The 17629-nt window shown below is 46.8% G+C and overlaps 1 protein-coding gene across 1 annotated transcript in view; it reads right to left on the bottom strand.

Moving 5' to 3' along the window:
* RBBP8NL (RBBP8 N-terminal like) overlaps positions 1 to 17629 on the bottom strand; it is a 38081-nt gene that overhangs the window by 3282 nt on the left and 17170 nt on the right. Inside the window, exons 5-13 of the mRNA XM_035124331.3 lie at positions 16895 to 17007; positions 16570 to 16642; positions 13853 to 14019; positions 12779 to 12861; positions 11275 to 11441; positions 8806 to 9592; positions 6781 to 6895; positions 4751 to 4812; positions 2409 to 2535 (exon numbers count right to left, since the gene is read on the bottom strand). Coding sequence (XP_034980222.3) covers positions 2409 to 2535; positions 4751 to 4812; positions 6781 to 6895; positions 8806 to 9592; positions 11275 to 11441; positions 12779 to 12861; positions 13853 to 14019; positions 16570 to 16642; positions 16895 to 17007 — 1694 coding nt within the window. The remainder of the gene's footprint in view (positions 1 to 2408; positions 2536 to 4750; positions 4813 to 6780; positions 6896 to 8805; positions 9593 to 11274; positions 11442 to 12778; positions 12862 to 13852; positions 14020 to 16569; positions 16643 to 16894; positions 17008 to 17629) is intronic.

Genomic DNA, 17629 nt, shown 5'->3' on the forward strand with positions numbered 1-17629 from the left:
GGGAGACTTGGCAGCTATGGTGCACCAGTGGGCACAGTGCCAAAGACGAGCCACCCCCCCCCCCAGGCAAGAAGAGCGATGAGTGGTGACAGAGCTAGGTTGGGGGCCCTTCCAAGCCCCTGAGTCCTTAGCCGGTGCCTAACCTGACTGATGGCTGATGCTGGACTTGGGTTCAATTCTATCCTTCCCTATGGCCATAATTTCAGTGTTCTTTCTTCCTTGTTGGAAAAAAAAGAAACACAAACGGCCATCTCTTTCCCGCTGATATAGGTTCTGTAAAAGCTGGGGCAGAAATCTGTCCTAAACCCTAATCTTGATCACACGCACTGGATTCTGCATTTCAGGAAACGGCTGCATTGAGAGCAGGAAAAAAAAAAAGGTGGTTAAGTCCAGCCAAAGGCGACTATGGGGTGTGGTGCTCATCTCGCTTGCAGGCCGAGGGAGCTGGTGTTTGTCCACAGATAGCTTTCTGGGTCATGTGGCCAGCAGGACTAAACCGCTTCTGGTACAACGGAACACCGTGACGGAAACCAGAGCGCACGGAAACACTGTTTACCTTCCCGCCACAGTGGTACCTATTTATCTACTTGCACTGGTATGCTTTCGAACTGTTTGGTTGGCAAAAGCTAGGACAGAGCAATGGGCGCTCACCCTGTTGTGCAGATTCGAACTGCCAATCGGATTGGCAAGCCCAAGAGGCTCAGTGGTTTAGACCACAGCGCCACCCGTGTTCCACTATTACCTTTGAGAGCTGTTATGTACTGAGCTGAATCCTAGAACAATAGGATTCAGAATCAGCGGGAGCTACCCAATCCAACTCCAGGTGGAAGTGAATCCGCAACCTGATTGGCCTGCTGGAGCAGCCAATCAGGCGGCTGGCAGAAGTGAATCTGCTACCTGATTGGCCTGTAGGAGCAGCCAATCAGGCTGCAGGCAGAAGTCAATCCACAATATAATTGGCCCACAGGTGTAGCCCTGAAGTAGCCAATCACGCAAGGCCCATTGTGTAAATAATGTATATAAGCAGATGGTTTTGGGAAAAGAGCCATTTCGTCTTCTCTTCTTCTCCTTGATGAATATGAGCTGAATAAAGAGCATGAAATTCACTCTCGACTCCGAGTATATTTCAAGAGCTGTAACGTAAAGGGAGATGGGCAGCTGTTTGCAGGCCTAGATTGAATTTGCAAGGACTGCTTGGTGCGTGCTAATTTGAAAATACCAGTGCCTCCCCCCACTGCCTACCATTGTCTTGCCCTTTGCAATTTTAACCCCTTCTGAGCCCAGCCCTTTGCAGGGAAGGGCCGAGCCTTTTGACAGAATGAGAAAAAAGGAGCTGTCGACATTTTGCGTCCAGGTTCATCAGACCTGTCAGGAAGGCAATGTGATAGGAACGGAAGCTTGTTAAACAAGCCCTCTTGCCTTGCTGACAACAATATCTCTCTCACACACTCGGTCAACATTGCGCTCTCTAACTCACAGGCATACATACACAGCCAAGCGCACACTTTTTGACTGCACAAACAGAGCCAGGGGTAGCGCTTTGGGGATGGAGAAAAGTGTTTAAACTGTGAAGAGGAAGGGGCAGTTGTTGGAGTTTTCCCCCCTTTTTCAACCTTTATCCATTTCCTACTTTGTCACCTGCAGGAAATGCCAGTACAACACATTCCATTGTTAAGAGGTTTCCACCTCTACAGGGAATGGGGCTTAACAATAAACACCGTTTGTGAAAAATGCATTCCCTGAAAGTCAATAACATTTCTCCGGAAGGGCTAAGCAAACACTGAACTGTGTACCTAGTGCACCTATTCAATTTACGTGTTGCCAAGCCTTTCTCCTCCTCTCTTCTCCCTCCCAGGTTGGCTTGGGCTAAGCCTTTGCCAGAAAGCCAGCCTGGCCCCCGAGACTCTGGAGTCCTCCCTGCTGCTGCGTGCCTTATCACGGCCGCGGACTGAATCGCTGCGGACAAACATTTGCATAGCCTGGAATTCAGAGAGCAGAAGAGAGTGCCAGGCCTGTGTGTAGGAAAAGGTGGCCCTTCCTTTTCTCAAATGAGCCACCAGAACAAGCAAAGTTCAGTGGACAGGGGTCACATCCATTTAAAGCGCCATGGTGCCATTTTAAAGTGTCTCCCCACCCCCCAGAATTCTGGGAGCTTTTAAAGGCGCTGAGAGTTCTTAGGAAGCCTCTATCCCCCCTCAGAGCTACAATTCTCAGAGATAGCTCTGTGAAGGGGGATGGATTGCTAAACTACTCTGGAAATCATAGCTCTGTGAGGGGGACAACGTAACAAGTGGCAGCATAGGCAATTTAAATGTGATTGTGGCCTAAGTAAACAGGTGTAGTGTTATGTAAGGCATGAAAAATATGGTATATCTCACAATACATGATTCTGAACCCCCTGTTTGTACCCTTTGCCAGCGAATCGTGTCCCCTTTTCCGCTTCTTTTGCGATCTCTGGGCGATCTCGGTTGTGCAACAGTATTTCTCTTTCATGGGAGCCACTTGGAGGCTTTCATCATCACAAGCGCCAATCACCTATGCAAATTAGGGGGAAGTTATTCAGACATGAGTTGCAGATGTGCAAGATAAATGTCCCGTAACATTTGGGAACCCCACCTTTCTTCCTTCAGTTGGGCTCGAGTTTTGCACTCAAAAATCAGGTCTGATCAGAAAAATTCTTTTCCTCCTTCTGTATTCGGCAAACAAGTTGACGCTCTTTCAACAACCCTGCCTACAAGTCAAACAGAGCTCATTTTGGATTATAGCCAAGACCTTTCACAGGTCGCTCTAGGTGAGCAGTGTGTATGAGTAGCCAGAGTGATGCCCTTACCATTGGCCATGCTAGTTGGCTACCCTGGCTATATTAGGATTAAGGTCATAACTTGAATCATAGAGTTGGGACCACAAGGGTCATCTAGTCCAGCCCCCTGCAATGCAGGAATCTTTTGCCCAATGTGGGGCTCGAACCCACAGCCCTGAGGTTTAGCCTCATGCTCTACCAATTGAGAAACTCAGCTTTGGATAGGCAGCTTCAATTCCTTCCAACTTTCACCTCCTTTATTTTAACCATGGCACCAGCACTTCATTTTGGGATGTGTCTGTTGCAAGTCTTCCTTTTAGTGATTGGAGGTACGTACTGATTTAGCAGAGACAGCCAAATACATTCTGCTGCCTGGGGCAGAGGGCAGATGTTTGGTGCTCCCCATTGGAGATACAGAAGCCAGCTGGGCTGACAGATGAATCTGACTGGGCAGGCCAGATGTGGCACAAATCTCTGTCCTCTAGCCCAAAGGAATGGACAAGGGGCTCGGGAGGAATGCCTTGGGGGAAATACTCAAATGTCCATCAGAATCTGCCACCTGAGGCAGTTGCTTCACTCTGCCTAATGATTGGGCCAGCTTGCAGCCCAGCGGAATCTCATAAGGCCATGCATCTCATGAGCTGCCCACTTTGTCTCCACACTTGTCTGCCCACGTGCGACGTTGGAGCAGGATCCTGGCACCACATGGAACCCCCTTTCTCTAGTGGCTTCTCTTAACTTAGTTGAGAGCATAAGGTTTGATTAGTATTGCCAAAGGTTCTCAGAAGTGGGGAATCTCTTGTTTGTGGGCTTAATTAGACCCACCAGCCCTCCCCATTTTAAACCACGGGGCAGTTTTGGCCAAGACATACCCGCCTGCCTTCAACCTAACGTCATATATGACACCAGGCTGGGTAAAGGCATGGCTGGACCAAAAGAGGATTGCAGATCAGCAGTGGCTTCAAAGCCATGTGCCATTTATTTATTTATTTATTTATTTATTTATTTATTTATTTATTTCCCGCCCATCTGGCTGGGTTTTCCCAGCCACTCTGGGCAGCTCCCAACAGAATATTAAAAACACAATAAAACATCAAACATTAAAAACTTCCCTAAAGAGGGCTGCCTACAAGTGTCTTCTAAAAGGCAGATAGTTGTTTATTTCCTTAACATCTGGTGGGAGGGCATTCCACAGGGTGGGTGCCACCACCGAGAAGGCCCTCTGCCTGGTTCCCTGTAACCTCACTTCTCACAGGGAGGGAAATGCCAGAAGGCACTCGGAGCTGGACCTCAGTGTCCGGGATGGACAATGGGGCTGGAGATGCTCCTTCAGGTATACTGGGATGAGGCAGTTTAGGGCTTTAAAGGTCAGCACCAACACTTTGAACTGTGCTCAGAAACGTACTGGGAACCAATGTAGATCTTTCAAGACCGGTGTTATATGGTCTCGGCGGCCGCTCCCAGTCACCAGTCTAGCTGCTTTGATGTACCATATTTTTCTTTGTATAACACGGTGCCGTGTATAAGACGCCCCCTATTTTGGGGGACTCCAAATTAAGAAAATGGTGGGGGAATTGCCCCCGTGTCTAAGACTACCCCCCCTTTTTAACATTATTTTTTAGTAAAAAAAACCACCCTAGCCTTATACACGGAAAAGTATGGTACTTTGCGAGCGCCAACAACAGTTGATTCCCTGCGTCTTGCATTACACTGTGCCTTCCCTGAACGGTTTGATTTCAAACTGTGCAAGCAAAAAATAGTCATTGTGACATCAGCTGGGCATATTCGGCCAAATAAACCCAGTGTTGCCCAGTTGCCTCCTAAATGAATCCCACACTGAGAATGGGTTGTGCTTAGCCAGAAGGTAGACTCTGCTTGGTGTGTGTCTTGGGGGGGGGGCAGACAGGTGCATGTGTGGGATGATGAGCAAATATACAAAAGGGAACAAACCTCACTATCGGATGTATTGGGCTCGTCAGATTCTTCATTGACCGACTCAGAATCTCCGTTACCTAAAGGAACCGATGGCAGATGAAAGATCAGCTGTTAGAGGACTTGCAGTTTCCAGATGAGGAGCCACATTGAAGCCGGAAAGCGCCCTAAGGAAGCAGGAGGCTGCTCTCTGCGCTTTGTGCCAATATTCAAATGACAAGCAAAGAAAACCTCTCTGTGTGTCTCCCCCCCATACACACCCAGATGTCAATCAGTTGAGAGATCCTTCTCCCTTGATTAGATCTCCTTATATGCAAATCAGCACACAGCTGCCATTAAAATACAAAACAAAAACTTTCCCACTAGCACAAAAATCCTGATTCTCTGGTCTGGGCTAGAGCTTCCCAAAATCAAGCTATACAGGCCAACTCTGCTTTCCAGCTCAGTCAGTAAAGTTGATATTAGGGATGTGACTTTTTTGTTGTTGATATAGGAATAGTACTCCCCTCCCCATACAATAGGAGGGCCAACCAACCATTTTACTGCAGCACCGAGAAAGAGTGGGGAAGGGTCAAGTTTCTAATCCTCGCAGATGTAGAGAAAATTTTAAAAATTGGGAATTTCCTGTGGGGGCTGTAAATAGGAAAAGCTTGTGATTTCCTTGCTGTCTTGAATCAGGGATCATTCCCTTTGCAACTTTCTATCGTGTGTCCATATCTCACTGTTTGAGTACATGGTCTGTGTGCAGGAAGTCGCAGGTTAAATCTCTGAAATCTCCAGGTAAAAAGACCAGGAGACAAATGCCTGAGACCTTGGAGAGCTGCTGTCAGTCACAGCAGACAATACTGATCTAGGTGAACAAATAATCTGAACAGGTGGGGCTTGCTTGGGTTGATGTGGCCACAGGCTAAAGTGAGAAGTTTCTGGTCTTGCTGCCTGAAAAACCTTACAGGGTGCTGGAGGTTTCGGTTGAGCACAAAGACCTACTGTCTGTTATAAGCAAAGTTTACTTAAATTGGAGGCACAGTGTGTTCAAACAATGCAGTCATCCTTGATATAAGGTGTGAAACTACCCTGTTTCTCATATTTTAAGACATACCCATAAAATAAGCCATAGCAGGATTTTTAAGCATTCAAGGAATATAAGCCATACCCCGAAAATAAGACATAGTGATAGGCGAAGCAGCAATACCGGCCATGGCAGGAGGAGGAGGAGGAAAAATATAAGACATCTCCTGAAAATAAGCCATAGTGTGTTTTTTTGAGGAAAAAATAAATATAAGACATGTCTTATAATATGAGAAACACGGTACCGGTTGAGCAATACATGTTTCTTCAGAAGCCACAGAAGTTAGATGTTGCTACGGAGAGGGTTAATTAGAACCATTAGGGGAAATGTTTCTCAAGTTTTGGAGTGCAGTTTGATGTAAGAGCGGTTTGGTCAACAAGGGATGTCTACATTTCTCCCTCAAAGAAATGGTAGCTGTGTCAGTCTGTTACAGCAACCACAGAAATAGAATCTCCTGGCACCTTAAAGGCTAATGGTGCTTCCGGTTTGTCTCTATTTTTGGGTGGGATTCAGTCACATGCAGGCAAATTCAGGTTGGGCAGTTACAGTTGATTTGGAGGTTGTTGTTGTTGTTGTTTAGTCGTTTAGTCGTGTCCTACTCTTTGTGACCCCATGGACCATAGCACGCCAGGCACTCCATAGCACAGATTTGGAGGTATTGGGCAATAAACCCACTTCCTCCAAAAGACCAGACTTTTGGCAATAAGGAAAGTGTCAGGAAAATGCGTGGCAAAGTGTAGGGTAACACTTGCTTTGAGGCAACGTCATCCTGTGTCCTTACAAACGAGCTGAAATTAAATTAACACCATCTAATCTCCCTGCGAGCAAATCATGGTGATGATGTTGTTGTTGGCTGCACCTGTCTGTCTGAAACGATAATGGAGTGTTTAATGCACCTGGGGACTGCTAACTTAGAAAAACCCTACAATCTACCAAGAGAAATGTTCCCTATCGCTGTCTCTTTGAAAGTGCAGGTTACCTGGCTGGTCCATTTTCTGCTCCTTCTGCCCTTCAAAAGGCACCTTTGTTTCTGAATCGGCTGTGGCGTTGCAAGACGCTGGCTTGTACGCGGGAAGTTCTTGTAGTGAAGAGATCTGCAGAAGTCACAGACTGATTTTTGTGACCAGAAATATAGCAGTTCAACACACACCCACGCACACACCAATAACACCCAGCCCATAGCTGCCATGTTTTCCCTTTTCTCGCGAGGAAGCCTATTCAGCATAAGGGAATTTCCCTTAAAAAAAGGGAGAACTTGGCAGCTATGACCCAGCTTCCATCATGGCCACAGGCCAGGAATCCTCAGAGGCAGATTCCTCCAACATTTGCAGCTGTAAGGAGACAGGTGTATTTCATGGACTGTCCCGTGTGGAGCTGTAGCACACAAGGACTACTGTAGCTACCAGACTCTGATAATTGGTCCACAGACTCCTAGGAGGATCTGGAGAGCTCTGAGGAGTCACTAGTCAATGAATAGCTAGCCCAGCCTGTCCAGATCTGTTAGTTGCTCCAGGACACTGCTGAGTCCACATGTACCGGTATGTCCTGCCTCAGCTACAGGAACATCAACTGTTTTCCTGAAGCCCTCTCCAAGGTGCTGATCTTACCTTCCCCTGCTTACCCACCCCCAGCCCTGCTTGGGTGATCACGTATGCTTGGTGGTGAGTATCTCCATGGAACATCACACCTGACTAGCCTTCCTTCTTGGTGAGATGGGGAAGGGATATAATTGAGTAGTAGAACACAATTCTTGCATGTAGCAGGTTTGGGGTTCATTTCCACCAAAAGGCACCTTGGTGGGGCTGGAGTGACCCCTCCCTTAAGTGTTGGAGAACTGCAGTGAATCAGAATATACACTACTTGGCTATATATGCTGGCACTGTAAGGTAGCTTCGTACGTTCATGAGACCTGTGTTCAAGTCCTGCTAAGCAAGAGCATCACTGTAAGAGAGAATCATATCGGATTCACAGAATGTGAACCATAAGTCGTGTCTAGCGCAGACAAGACCCACTAAAATTCATGGACCTTAGTTAGCCACACCTGTTAATCTCAATAGGTCTGCTTTTAACATTGGATACAACTCCCGTGAGCGCATATGAACTGAATGATGCTCATGTTCAATCAAAGGTGACATGACTGATGCAGCAGACAGATGTTTCCTGAAGAGGACCCATTAAGTGGGGTTGATGTAGCCGCATCTTTAAGCACCTTTGCACACATATCGTGGGACTCTGATCGGGTCTGACTGTTCATGTGAGTATTTAAAGATGTGACTATGTCATCTACACTATAAACACATAATGTGCAAAACATCTGCATGTCACATTCGTCCTAGCCCTTTGCAGATATACTAAATGGGTAAAATGTGTGGAGGGCTGGGGGCAAGAAGGCCTTGAGGCAGCGGACTCTCCACCAGATGTATACCCGCTTGTTTCAAGGTCAGAAGGAGCCCATGCATGGGCAAGTGTATTCAAACATATGTACAATACAGGAGTAGGATTGGCTGGCAAGTATTTTACGGTGCCATTTGATGGTTGAATTTTATTTATAGATGCGTACGTTTTAATGCTTGTGTAATTGGTGTCTATACTTGTAAACACTTAGAAGCCTGTTTTGCTATTAAGCGGCATATCAATCAATCAACCAACCCTCAATGGTGAACAAGGGTTTGCTGCTGTGCAAATCAAAGAGGCTCTCACCTAACTGTTGTCCTAGGCCAGGCATCCGCAAACTTTGGCCCTCCAGATGTTTTGGACTACAGTTCCCATCATCCCTGACCACTGGTCCTGTTAACTAGGGATCATGGGAGTTGTAGGCCAAAACATCTGGAGGGCCACAGTTTGGGGATGCCTGTCCTAGGCCGTAGGACTGGTAGGAGGGCAAAAATATTGCAAAGGATAACAGAGGCATAAAAGACATAAATGGGAAACTGCTTTGTTTACAAAGAGAAGTGACAGTTCAGAAACAGCCTAACACAAGAACTCCTGGAGCAGTTTCTCTTACCAGAGATGCTGCGAATTTCTCCTTGGCTCCCACGCTGAGCTCCTCTGACTCTTTGCCCCTGTGGAGACGTTCAGCTGCATGGAGCCAGGTGGACAAATCGCTTTTATGAAGAATGGGGTCTTCAGCTGACCTTTTAACCGGACTTCCAGGCTCCTCTTCCCCTGAGGACGGTTGCCTGTTGGCTGCCTTCAATTTCTCTCTTCCTCTTCCATAATCTGATAGGTCCAGGGGCACTTCTGTGAGATACTCCCTCATGACTTCTGCCTTCTCTGCTTGCTCCAATTCTTCCCTGTTGATCAAAAGAAATCGCCCTAGCGCTCCCTCACTAGAGTCTCCCGAACTGGACCTTTCCTTTTTGCACTCCTTGCCTGCCCTCAGCAGTGGGGAAGGCGATCGACGCTCAGCGCGATCGAAGCTGTCTTCCATCTTGGCATTGCATTCCTGCTGTTGCATCAATAAATAACGGAGCTTCTCTGGATGATTAAGAAACTGGAGTCTGTTCTCTAAATGGCGGTCCTTCATGTACACCATAGCGCCAGGGAGATCCAAGATGGCAGCTTGATCTTCCCAGTCGTCTTGTGACTTCATTCGGCCTCCTGCCTCTCTGGCCATTAGTAAGCGGTGAGGGAAGCCACTTTCCCTGCTGCTGGAGTTACTCTGCAGCCCAAGATGGTTCAAAGCAAAGTGTTGGCTGGGGAGGCAGGATTGCTCCTTTCTGGCGGCAAACTTCAGAGCCTTGTAAGATGAAGCAAGTTCCCGGCAGTCCGATTTGCTGGCTCTTAAATAACTGAAATAAAGCATGATTACTACTCAAAAATCTGCCAAGAGTCACAGGGTATTATTCAACTACTGTCAGGGCCGGATCAAGATGTTTTGCTGCCTGAGGTGAAAGACAAGAATCCAATTGGATTAGCAGCTGAATCTTATCTCAATACTGGTGAAAGGAAAGTATCTTCCACCGTGCTTGAGGGCAGCCACATAGTGTAGGGGGTACAAAGCATGGTACCCACAGCTCTCCCTGCCCCTCAGCACCTGCTGCCTGAGGCAGCTGCTTCCCTCTGTCTCATCACAGAGCCAGCCCTAACACGTCCCATTACTGGAAGGATTCCACCTAAACATTAGGAAGAACTTCCTGACAGTAAGAGCTGTTCGACAATGGAATTTGCTGCCAAGGAGTGTGGTGGACTCTCCTTCTTTGGGGATCTTTAAGCAGAGACTTGACAGGCATATGTCAAGAATGCTTTGATGGTGTTTCCTGCTTGGCAAGGGGGTTGGACTGGATGGCCCTTGTGGTCTCTTCCAACTCTATGATTCTATGACTTCTGGTTATGCAATGAGATTTCCCCTCTTCTCCTTTCCCCACGTGTACCCCCACATGCTTCCCAAATCTGCTGCAGACAGTTGGGAGAACCCCCTAAACAGCTTTAGGGGAATGCATGGGGGAGAACGTTCCATTGCACAAACAGCCACCCTCTCACTGACAGAACGAGAGTTTTAGTGCTAGATTGAGAACCGTAATTTCAAATGGCTCAGGCTGCATTCCAGCCGGGTGCTCTCTTTCCATTTATTGTCCTGCACTGCTGGGGATTGGACTAGATAATGTGTTGTGTCCTTTCCAATTCTACAATTCTATGACTCTAGGCTCCGTAGTGAGTGACTTTGTTTTGGTCAACCTGGACAGAAGGTTGAGGTGGTGAAGCCATCATCTAAGTGCCATAGCTGCCAAGTTTTCCCTTTTCTCGCGAGGAAGCCTATTCAGCATAAGGGAAAATCCCTTTAAAAAAGGGATAACTTGGCAGCTATGCTAAGTGCTCCTGATCATCTAAGAACTACATACGTTCAGATGTCGTGAACTTACAGCGCATTGTTCCTTTAACAATACCTAGTTTCCTGACTCCTCTCCCACCTTTGTTTTGTCCTGGGATAAATCCTGCTGCAGGCCTGTAATAGAAGCCATGCCAGAAATCTGTATATAACCCCTGATAATAAACCAGTTACATTACCAACACCTGTGTGGGACCTGAATTCCCTGGTCAAGTTTCAACACACAACACACATCATCCCATTGCAAACACTTCAGTGAGATGTGTGGGCTGTAGCACTATACTGGAATCCATAGCTGTCAAGTTTTCCCTTTTCTCGTGAGGAAGCCTATTCAGCATAAGGGAATGTCCCTTTAAAAAAGGGAGAACTTGACAGCTATGCTGGAATCTGGATCTAAAAGCTGATTCACACAGTGATTCGCCCTCCTTTTCTCCCTATGCAAGCCAGAGGCAAGGATGTTTCCCTCTTTACCCCAGTGACCACTTTTTTCTGTATGCCACCATAAGCAAAGGGACTGGAAACTTGGTTTCCCACCCCTTCAAAAGAAAGCTAAAAATGCAAGGGAGAGGCCTGGGATATTCTTGAAGAGACCAGGCAGACCCTTGTAGCTCGCACACCCTAGACTGCTCTTGAGTTCTTACTTACGCTTCAAAGCTGGGAATTCGATCAGATGCTGGGGGTGGGGGTGTTTCACTTGCAGGGGGTGGGGTAGCACTTCCTGGGCAATCTCTTTCCTGGGAGCAGGATCTTGAGCCAGGCCTCAGTAATGCAATTGTTCCGTGCAGCTGATTGGCTATCCTCTGCGAAGAATGCTAATAACAGAGGGGAGACAGGAAGAGGGGAAAGGCTTCGTCGTATTATCTCACGCCTGCATCGTCTGGGCGGAGGAGGCCAAAAGAGCAGGCAAAAGGAAGTGGACAACTCTCGTTTAACATGTTCAAGAGGCAGGGCCAGAGGCATAATAATAATAATAATAATAATAATAATAATAATAATAATAATAATATTGTACCCCGCCCATCTGGCTGAGTCTCCCCAGCCACTCTGGGTGGCTCCCAATCGAATATTAAAACAATACAGCATTAAGTATTAAAAGCTTCCCTAAACAAGGCTGCCTTCAGATATCTTTTAAAAATAGGATAGATGCTTATTTCCTTGACATCTGTTGGAAGGGCGTTCCACAGGGCGGGTGCCACTACCGAGAAGGCCCTCTGTCTGGTTCCCTGTAACCTTACTTCTCGCAATGAGGGAACTGCCAGAAGGCCCTCGGCGCTGGACCTCAGTGTCCGGGTTGAAAGATGGGGGTGGAGATGCTCCTTCAGGTATACAGGACCGAGGCCATTTAGGGCTTTAAAGGTCAACACCAACACTTTGAATTGTTCTCAGAAACGTACTGGGAGCCAATGTAGATCTTTCAGGACCGGTGTTATGTGGTCCCGGCGGCCACTCCCAGTCACCAGTCTAGCTGCCGCATTCTGGATTAATTGCAGTTTCCAGGTCACCTTCAAAGGTAGCCCCACGTAGAGTGCATTGCAGTAGTCCAAGCGGGAGATAACCAGAGCATGCACCGCTCTGGCGCGACAGTCTGCAGGCAGGTAGGGTCTCAGCCTGCGTACTAGATGGAGCTGGTAGACAGTCGCCCTGGACACAGAATTGACCTGTGCCTCCATGGACAGCTGTGAGTCCAAAATGACTCCCAGGCTGTGCACCTGGTTCTTCAGGGGCACAGTTACCCAATTCAGGGGTGGGTGTGGCAAGGGGGGGCCATGGCCCTGGGTGCATTTTTTTTAGGGGAAACAAAATAAAAAAAAATTCCTTCCAGCAGCACCTTAGAGACCAACTAAGTTTGTCATTGGTATGAGCTTTTGTGTGCATGCACACTTCTTCAGATACACTGAAACAGAAGTTTTAGGGTGCATTCTTCTCCTCATGCTGTGCCTGCTAGCCCCATGCTGCTTTGTGAGTCCAATCCCACATCCCAGCCTCACAAAGTAGTGTGAGGCTGTCAGGGCCTCCGGAGCTGGAACAGGCACATGCCCTTCAAATGGGTCCCATCAGACAATTGCCTGCCCTGCTCCATCCAGTGCCTTCCTCTTTCTTCTGGTTTTGGAAAGATAGAGAAGAAGAAATGAGCTAGGGGCATGCTTACCATCTCGAGAGCATGATCTCCCTGGAGAAGGATGTTCGGAGAGACCCTGCTACCCGGGGAGCTTCTCTGTCCTGGAGACTGATCTGGAAGAAGGAAAGAGAGGGTTGGATGTTTCATAGAATCGTGAGTTGGAAGCGACCACGAGGGTCGTCTAGTTCTGCCCCCTGCAATGCTGGAAACGTTTGCCCAACATGGGCCATAGGTTTGAATGCAGAGGACCCGTCCAACTCTGGTCTGCCGCCCTCAGAACTTAAGAACCTAAGTCCAAAGGTCCATTCAGTCCAGCAATCTGTTCTCATGGTGGCCAACAAGATGCCCACAGGATGTCTGCAAGCAGGACCTGAGCAGTGCTCAGTGGAGGCTGGTGCATTAGGGCAAATGGCACATTGCCCCACCGACCTCAACCAGCCCCTGCCTCCCTGCCTTCTTAGTGACATGCAGTCTAGGGGCCACCAGTGGCTGCCAACCTCTTCTCCCTCAGGCTCAGGGTTGCCCTTAAAGACCTCAGCAGGGAAGAGGATGGAAACAGAATGAGAATGAGTCTGCTCAGTACACTGCCCGGACACTGAGGTCCAGCTCCAAGGGCCTTCTGGCGGTTTCCCTCACTGCGAGATGTGAAGTTACAGGGAACCAGGCAGAGGGCCTTCTTGGTAGTGGCACCCTCCCTGTGGAACGCCTTTCAGTCGGATGTCAAGGAAATAAACAACTATCTGACTTTTAGAAGGCAACCCTGTTTAGGAAAGTTTTTAACATTTGATGTTTTACCGTGTTTTTAATATTCTGTTTGGAGCTGCCCAGAGTGGTTGGGGAAACCCAGCCAGATGGACAGGGTATAAATAATACATCATCATCATCATCATCATTACTATTATTATTATTATTAGTCTGTCATTGCTTTGACTCCACGTCCTATTGACCTCTCTGCCTTATGCTCTACCAGTTCCAATGGGCGCACCCCCCCCCCACCGCTGAGCACCTCAGGAGGTTGCCTACGAGGGCAATTATGCCCTAGCCCTAAAAGGGTTCTCTAGCCCTGCCACAGAGCAAACTGGGAGCAGCCCCAGGAGAACATGCCTCCTGCCAGTGGACGGCCGAACGGTTCGTCATACTCGTCTTCTGCTTCTCGGCTTGTGGATTTCTCAGCGCTGGGTTTCCTGCTCTGTGTGGAGATCAAGGGCAGCGGGGAGTTTGGGTTGGAGCTCCCTTCTCTCGACGACCCTCTCAGAGGCTTCTGTCTGTCCCTGTGGAAACACAAAGGAAAAGAATGAAGAAAGAAACTACAGCGGGGACGCAGGCTCCTGGCTGAATTGCACCATTTGCACGAGGAGTGAACGCTTAGAATCCTCTTAATCCCCAAACTCGGCCCTCCAGATGTTTTGGGACTACAACTCCCATCATCCCTAGCTAAGAGGACCAGTGGTCAGGGATGATGGAAATTGTAGTCCCAAAACATCCGGAGGGCCGAGTTTGGGGATGCCTGTCTTAACCTTTACCTATAACATTTGTAGCTCACTTTTCGACAAGGCAGCTTACGATAATTGTTAACAATTATCCGTTGCAAGAAAAAACAGGGACACAACGGAAATAGCAGCCAGTCAAACTTCTCTCCTCATTCCCATCACTGCAGCTTCTAGGAATTCCTTAGTCTGTAAGTAATGCAATAGCTCCACCTGCTGGCAGCTATGGTTACCTTCAATAGCAGAGGTTCTCCGCAAAAATAAAATAAAATAAAGCACTTCAGTGCTCTATAATGCTGTTCAGCTAACTCTAACGGACTTCGGGTGAAATCTCCTGTCATCACCGCTTGGTGATAGGTTCATGGTGCAGAGGCATGAGCTATTGTTTTATTTATTTATTTAATAAATGGACAGGTTGCAAGGAGGGAGCTGTGCCTGGGCTTCTTGGGGGGAAACCACAACTGTTTCAAAGTGATTTGATACTGCTTTAAATGTGTTGTGAAGATGATTGACTCTATGTTACAATTTAAGAGAAAACGCACCGCTGAAAATGCAATACAGGTGGTATTTAACCCGGGTCAAATTGGCAAAGATATATAAGAAGAACACGAATACTTGTTGGAGGTGTAAAGAAGGAATAGGCACGTTTATCCACATGTGGTGGGAGTGCAAGAAAATAAGAGAATTCTGGGAGATTATTTATAATGAAATTTTTAAAATGTTCAAATTTTCATTCAACCAAAAACCTGAGGCTTTTTAACTTGGTATTACGTCCTGAGAAATTACAAAAACTGCCTGACTTATATGAATGCGACCACTGTAGCGAGGATGCTAATAGCCAAAAATAGGAAAATTTCCCACGAAAACTGGCTGGTTAGAAAAAATGATTGAATACTCACAGCTCACAAAATTATCTGGGAGATGAAGAGGAAACACCACACAAAGAGTTAACAAGGATTGGTCAACCTAAAGGCAGCCCTGTTTAGAGAAGTTTTTAATCTGTGATATTTTAATGTATTTTGGTATTTGTTGGAAGCTGCCCAGAGTGGCGGGGGAAACCCAGCCAGATGGGCGGGGAATGAATAAATAAATAAATAAATAAATAATAATGAATGATTATCTCAAAACCTATATAGAAAACACAAATCCATAGCTGCCAAGTCTCCCGTTTTCCCTGGGAAACCCCCGTTTTTCCAGCTGTCCCCAGCCGAAAAAACGGATTTTTTTTGTTTTTTCACAGTTTATTCTGGCGCGGCGGCCATTTTGGAACTGGGCGGAGCATGCTCAGAAGTGACTTTTGATGCTGCTGTGCCCAGTTCCAAAATGGCTGAAACACCAGAAATCACACTGCAGCCATTTTGGAACTGGGCACAGCAGCATCAAAAGTCACTTCTGAGCATGCTCCGCCCAGTTCCAAAATGGCCACCGTGCTACTTCCGGCATGCTAATTTCGGTCCGGTCCCTTATTTTTCAGAGAGGAACTTGGCAGGTATGCACAAATCTCCTGACAGAAGTATAATAAAAATAATAAACAAAGAAGTTAGACGAGAGAAAGGGAGGAAGAGAAAAGTTAGACAAGAGAAATGAAGTAAATATCATAAAGGATAAACATAATAACCAATATGAAATGCGCATAGATTAAAGATTGACAAAATTACACAACGGGACTGGTTGGAAGTCAATAACCACAGTATGTTGGCGTCTTTGTTGGTGGGTGGAGGGGCTCCTTCATGGATCACTGCCTTGTCGTGGTGAAGGGGCTTGAATAACTCAGAAAAGCTATGAGCTATGCCATGCAGGGCCACCCAAGATGGACAGGTCATAGTGGAGAGTTTTGACTAAATGTGTTCCACCTGGAGAAGGAACTGGGAAGCCACTCCAGTATCCCTGCCAAGAAAACTCCATGGACAAAGACAAAACAGATCCCAAAGCTGAAGCTGAGGCTGAGTCTCCAATACTTTGGCCACCTCATGAGAAGAGCAGACTCCCTGGAAAAGACCCTGATGTTGGGAAAGATGGAGGGCACAAGGAGGAGGGGATGACAGAGGATGAGATGGTTGGACAGTGTTCTCGAAGCTACGAACATGAGTTTGACCAAACTGCGGGAGGCAACGGAAGACAGGAGTGCCTGGCGTGCTCTGGTCCATGGGGTCACAAAGAGTCGGACATGACTAAACGACTAAACAGCAACAACAACAAGTTGGAAGGGGTAGTGAAGGTGAGATATGTGATGTATGTTTTCTATGTAATATATGTAATGTAATGTCAATTGTGTATAGTTTTTGTAATGTATTGATATTTATAATTTTTTTTAAAGTGTTGTGAATAACTTACTCTGTGCCGCAGAGCCTCTTCATTTCTTCTTTCAGGCTCTTGTTTTCCTCTCTCATCTTGTTCATTTCATTACCTGTAACGGAGAGGAGGAAGAGGTTTCTGTATTAGGTGAAGCCGGAAGCATTCTCTGATTTCTAACGCTTGCAAATGGGCATCCACAGGTGGTATTTTTGCAACCCTCTCCCGATGTTGCATCCCTCTACCCGAGCTTCAAGGACAATGTCCCACCCGTTCTTTACTAAATAGAGAGAGAGAGGGGCCCGACTCCTGCGCATCGCTCTCTCTGACTGTGAGGAGACACCAGATTTCCTCCGCGCTTGCTTACTGAGGATGAAGATGTGCTGAAGGCTCTGAAAATGGGCCTTCCCAAACTCGCGTTGCTTCTTCTTCGCAAGCTCCTGGGTCACTTGGCATCTGTCGCAGAGACCAGCTCGCAACCTTTAAAAAGTAATTCGGAGACAAGGAGAATGTCACATCTTTTTTTAAAAAAAATTGTAATAATTTTAATTGATTTTACAAATATTAGTTCATAACAATCCAAATGACATATCCATATTTAGAGATTTCTCCAGATCTCTGAACTTCTCCCCTTCCCCTCCACGGGTCTTGTTGTACCATCTCTTAACTGCATGTTATTCCACAATCCAGGTTTTGTATCTTTCCATCTTGCCCATAATGTTATTAAAATCCTGCTAGTGTTTTTATCTGTTTACAGTGATCTCCTAGATAAATTATGAATTCTCCCCATTCTTTATTGAAGTTTAGGTCTTCTTGGTTCCCGAGTCTTCCAGCCAGTTTTGCCATTTCAGCGTAGTCCAACAGCTTGATTTGCCATTCTTCTCTGGTAGGCATTCTTTCTTCTTTCCATCTCTGGGCAAATAGCATCCGTGCGGCTGTTATCGCATACGTAAAAAGTCTTTTGCATTCCTTTGGTATACCAGTACCTAGAATTCCTACTAGAAAAGCTTCTGGTGCTGTTGTTTTTTTTCCAAATGTTTTTTTAAAAAACATCTTTTTCAGTTCGTTATATATCATTTCCCAAAATGCTTTTATTGCCTTG

Source organism: Zootoca vivipara, chromosome 7 (assembly GCF_965207765.1).
Source record: "Zootoca vivipara chromosome 7, rZooViv2.hap1.1, whole genome shotgun sequence".
Classification (NCBI taxonomy): Eukaryota; Metazoa; Chordata; class Lepidosauria; order Squamata; family Lacertidae; genus Zootoca; species Zootoca vivipara.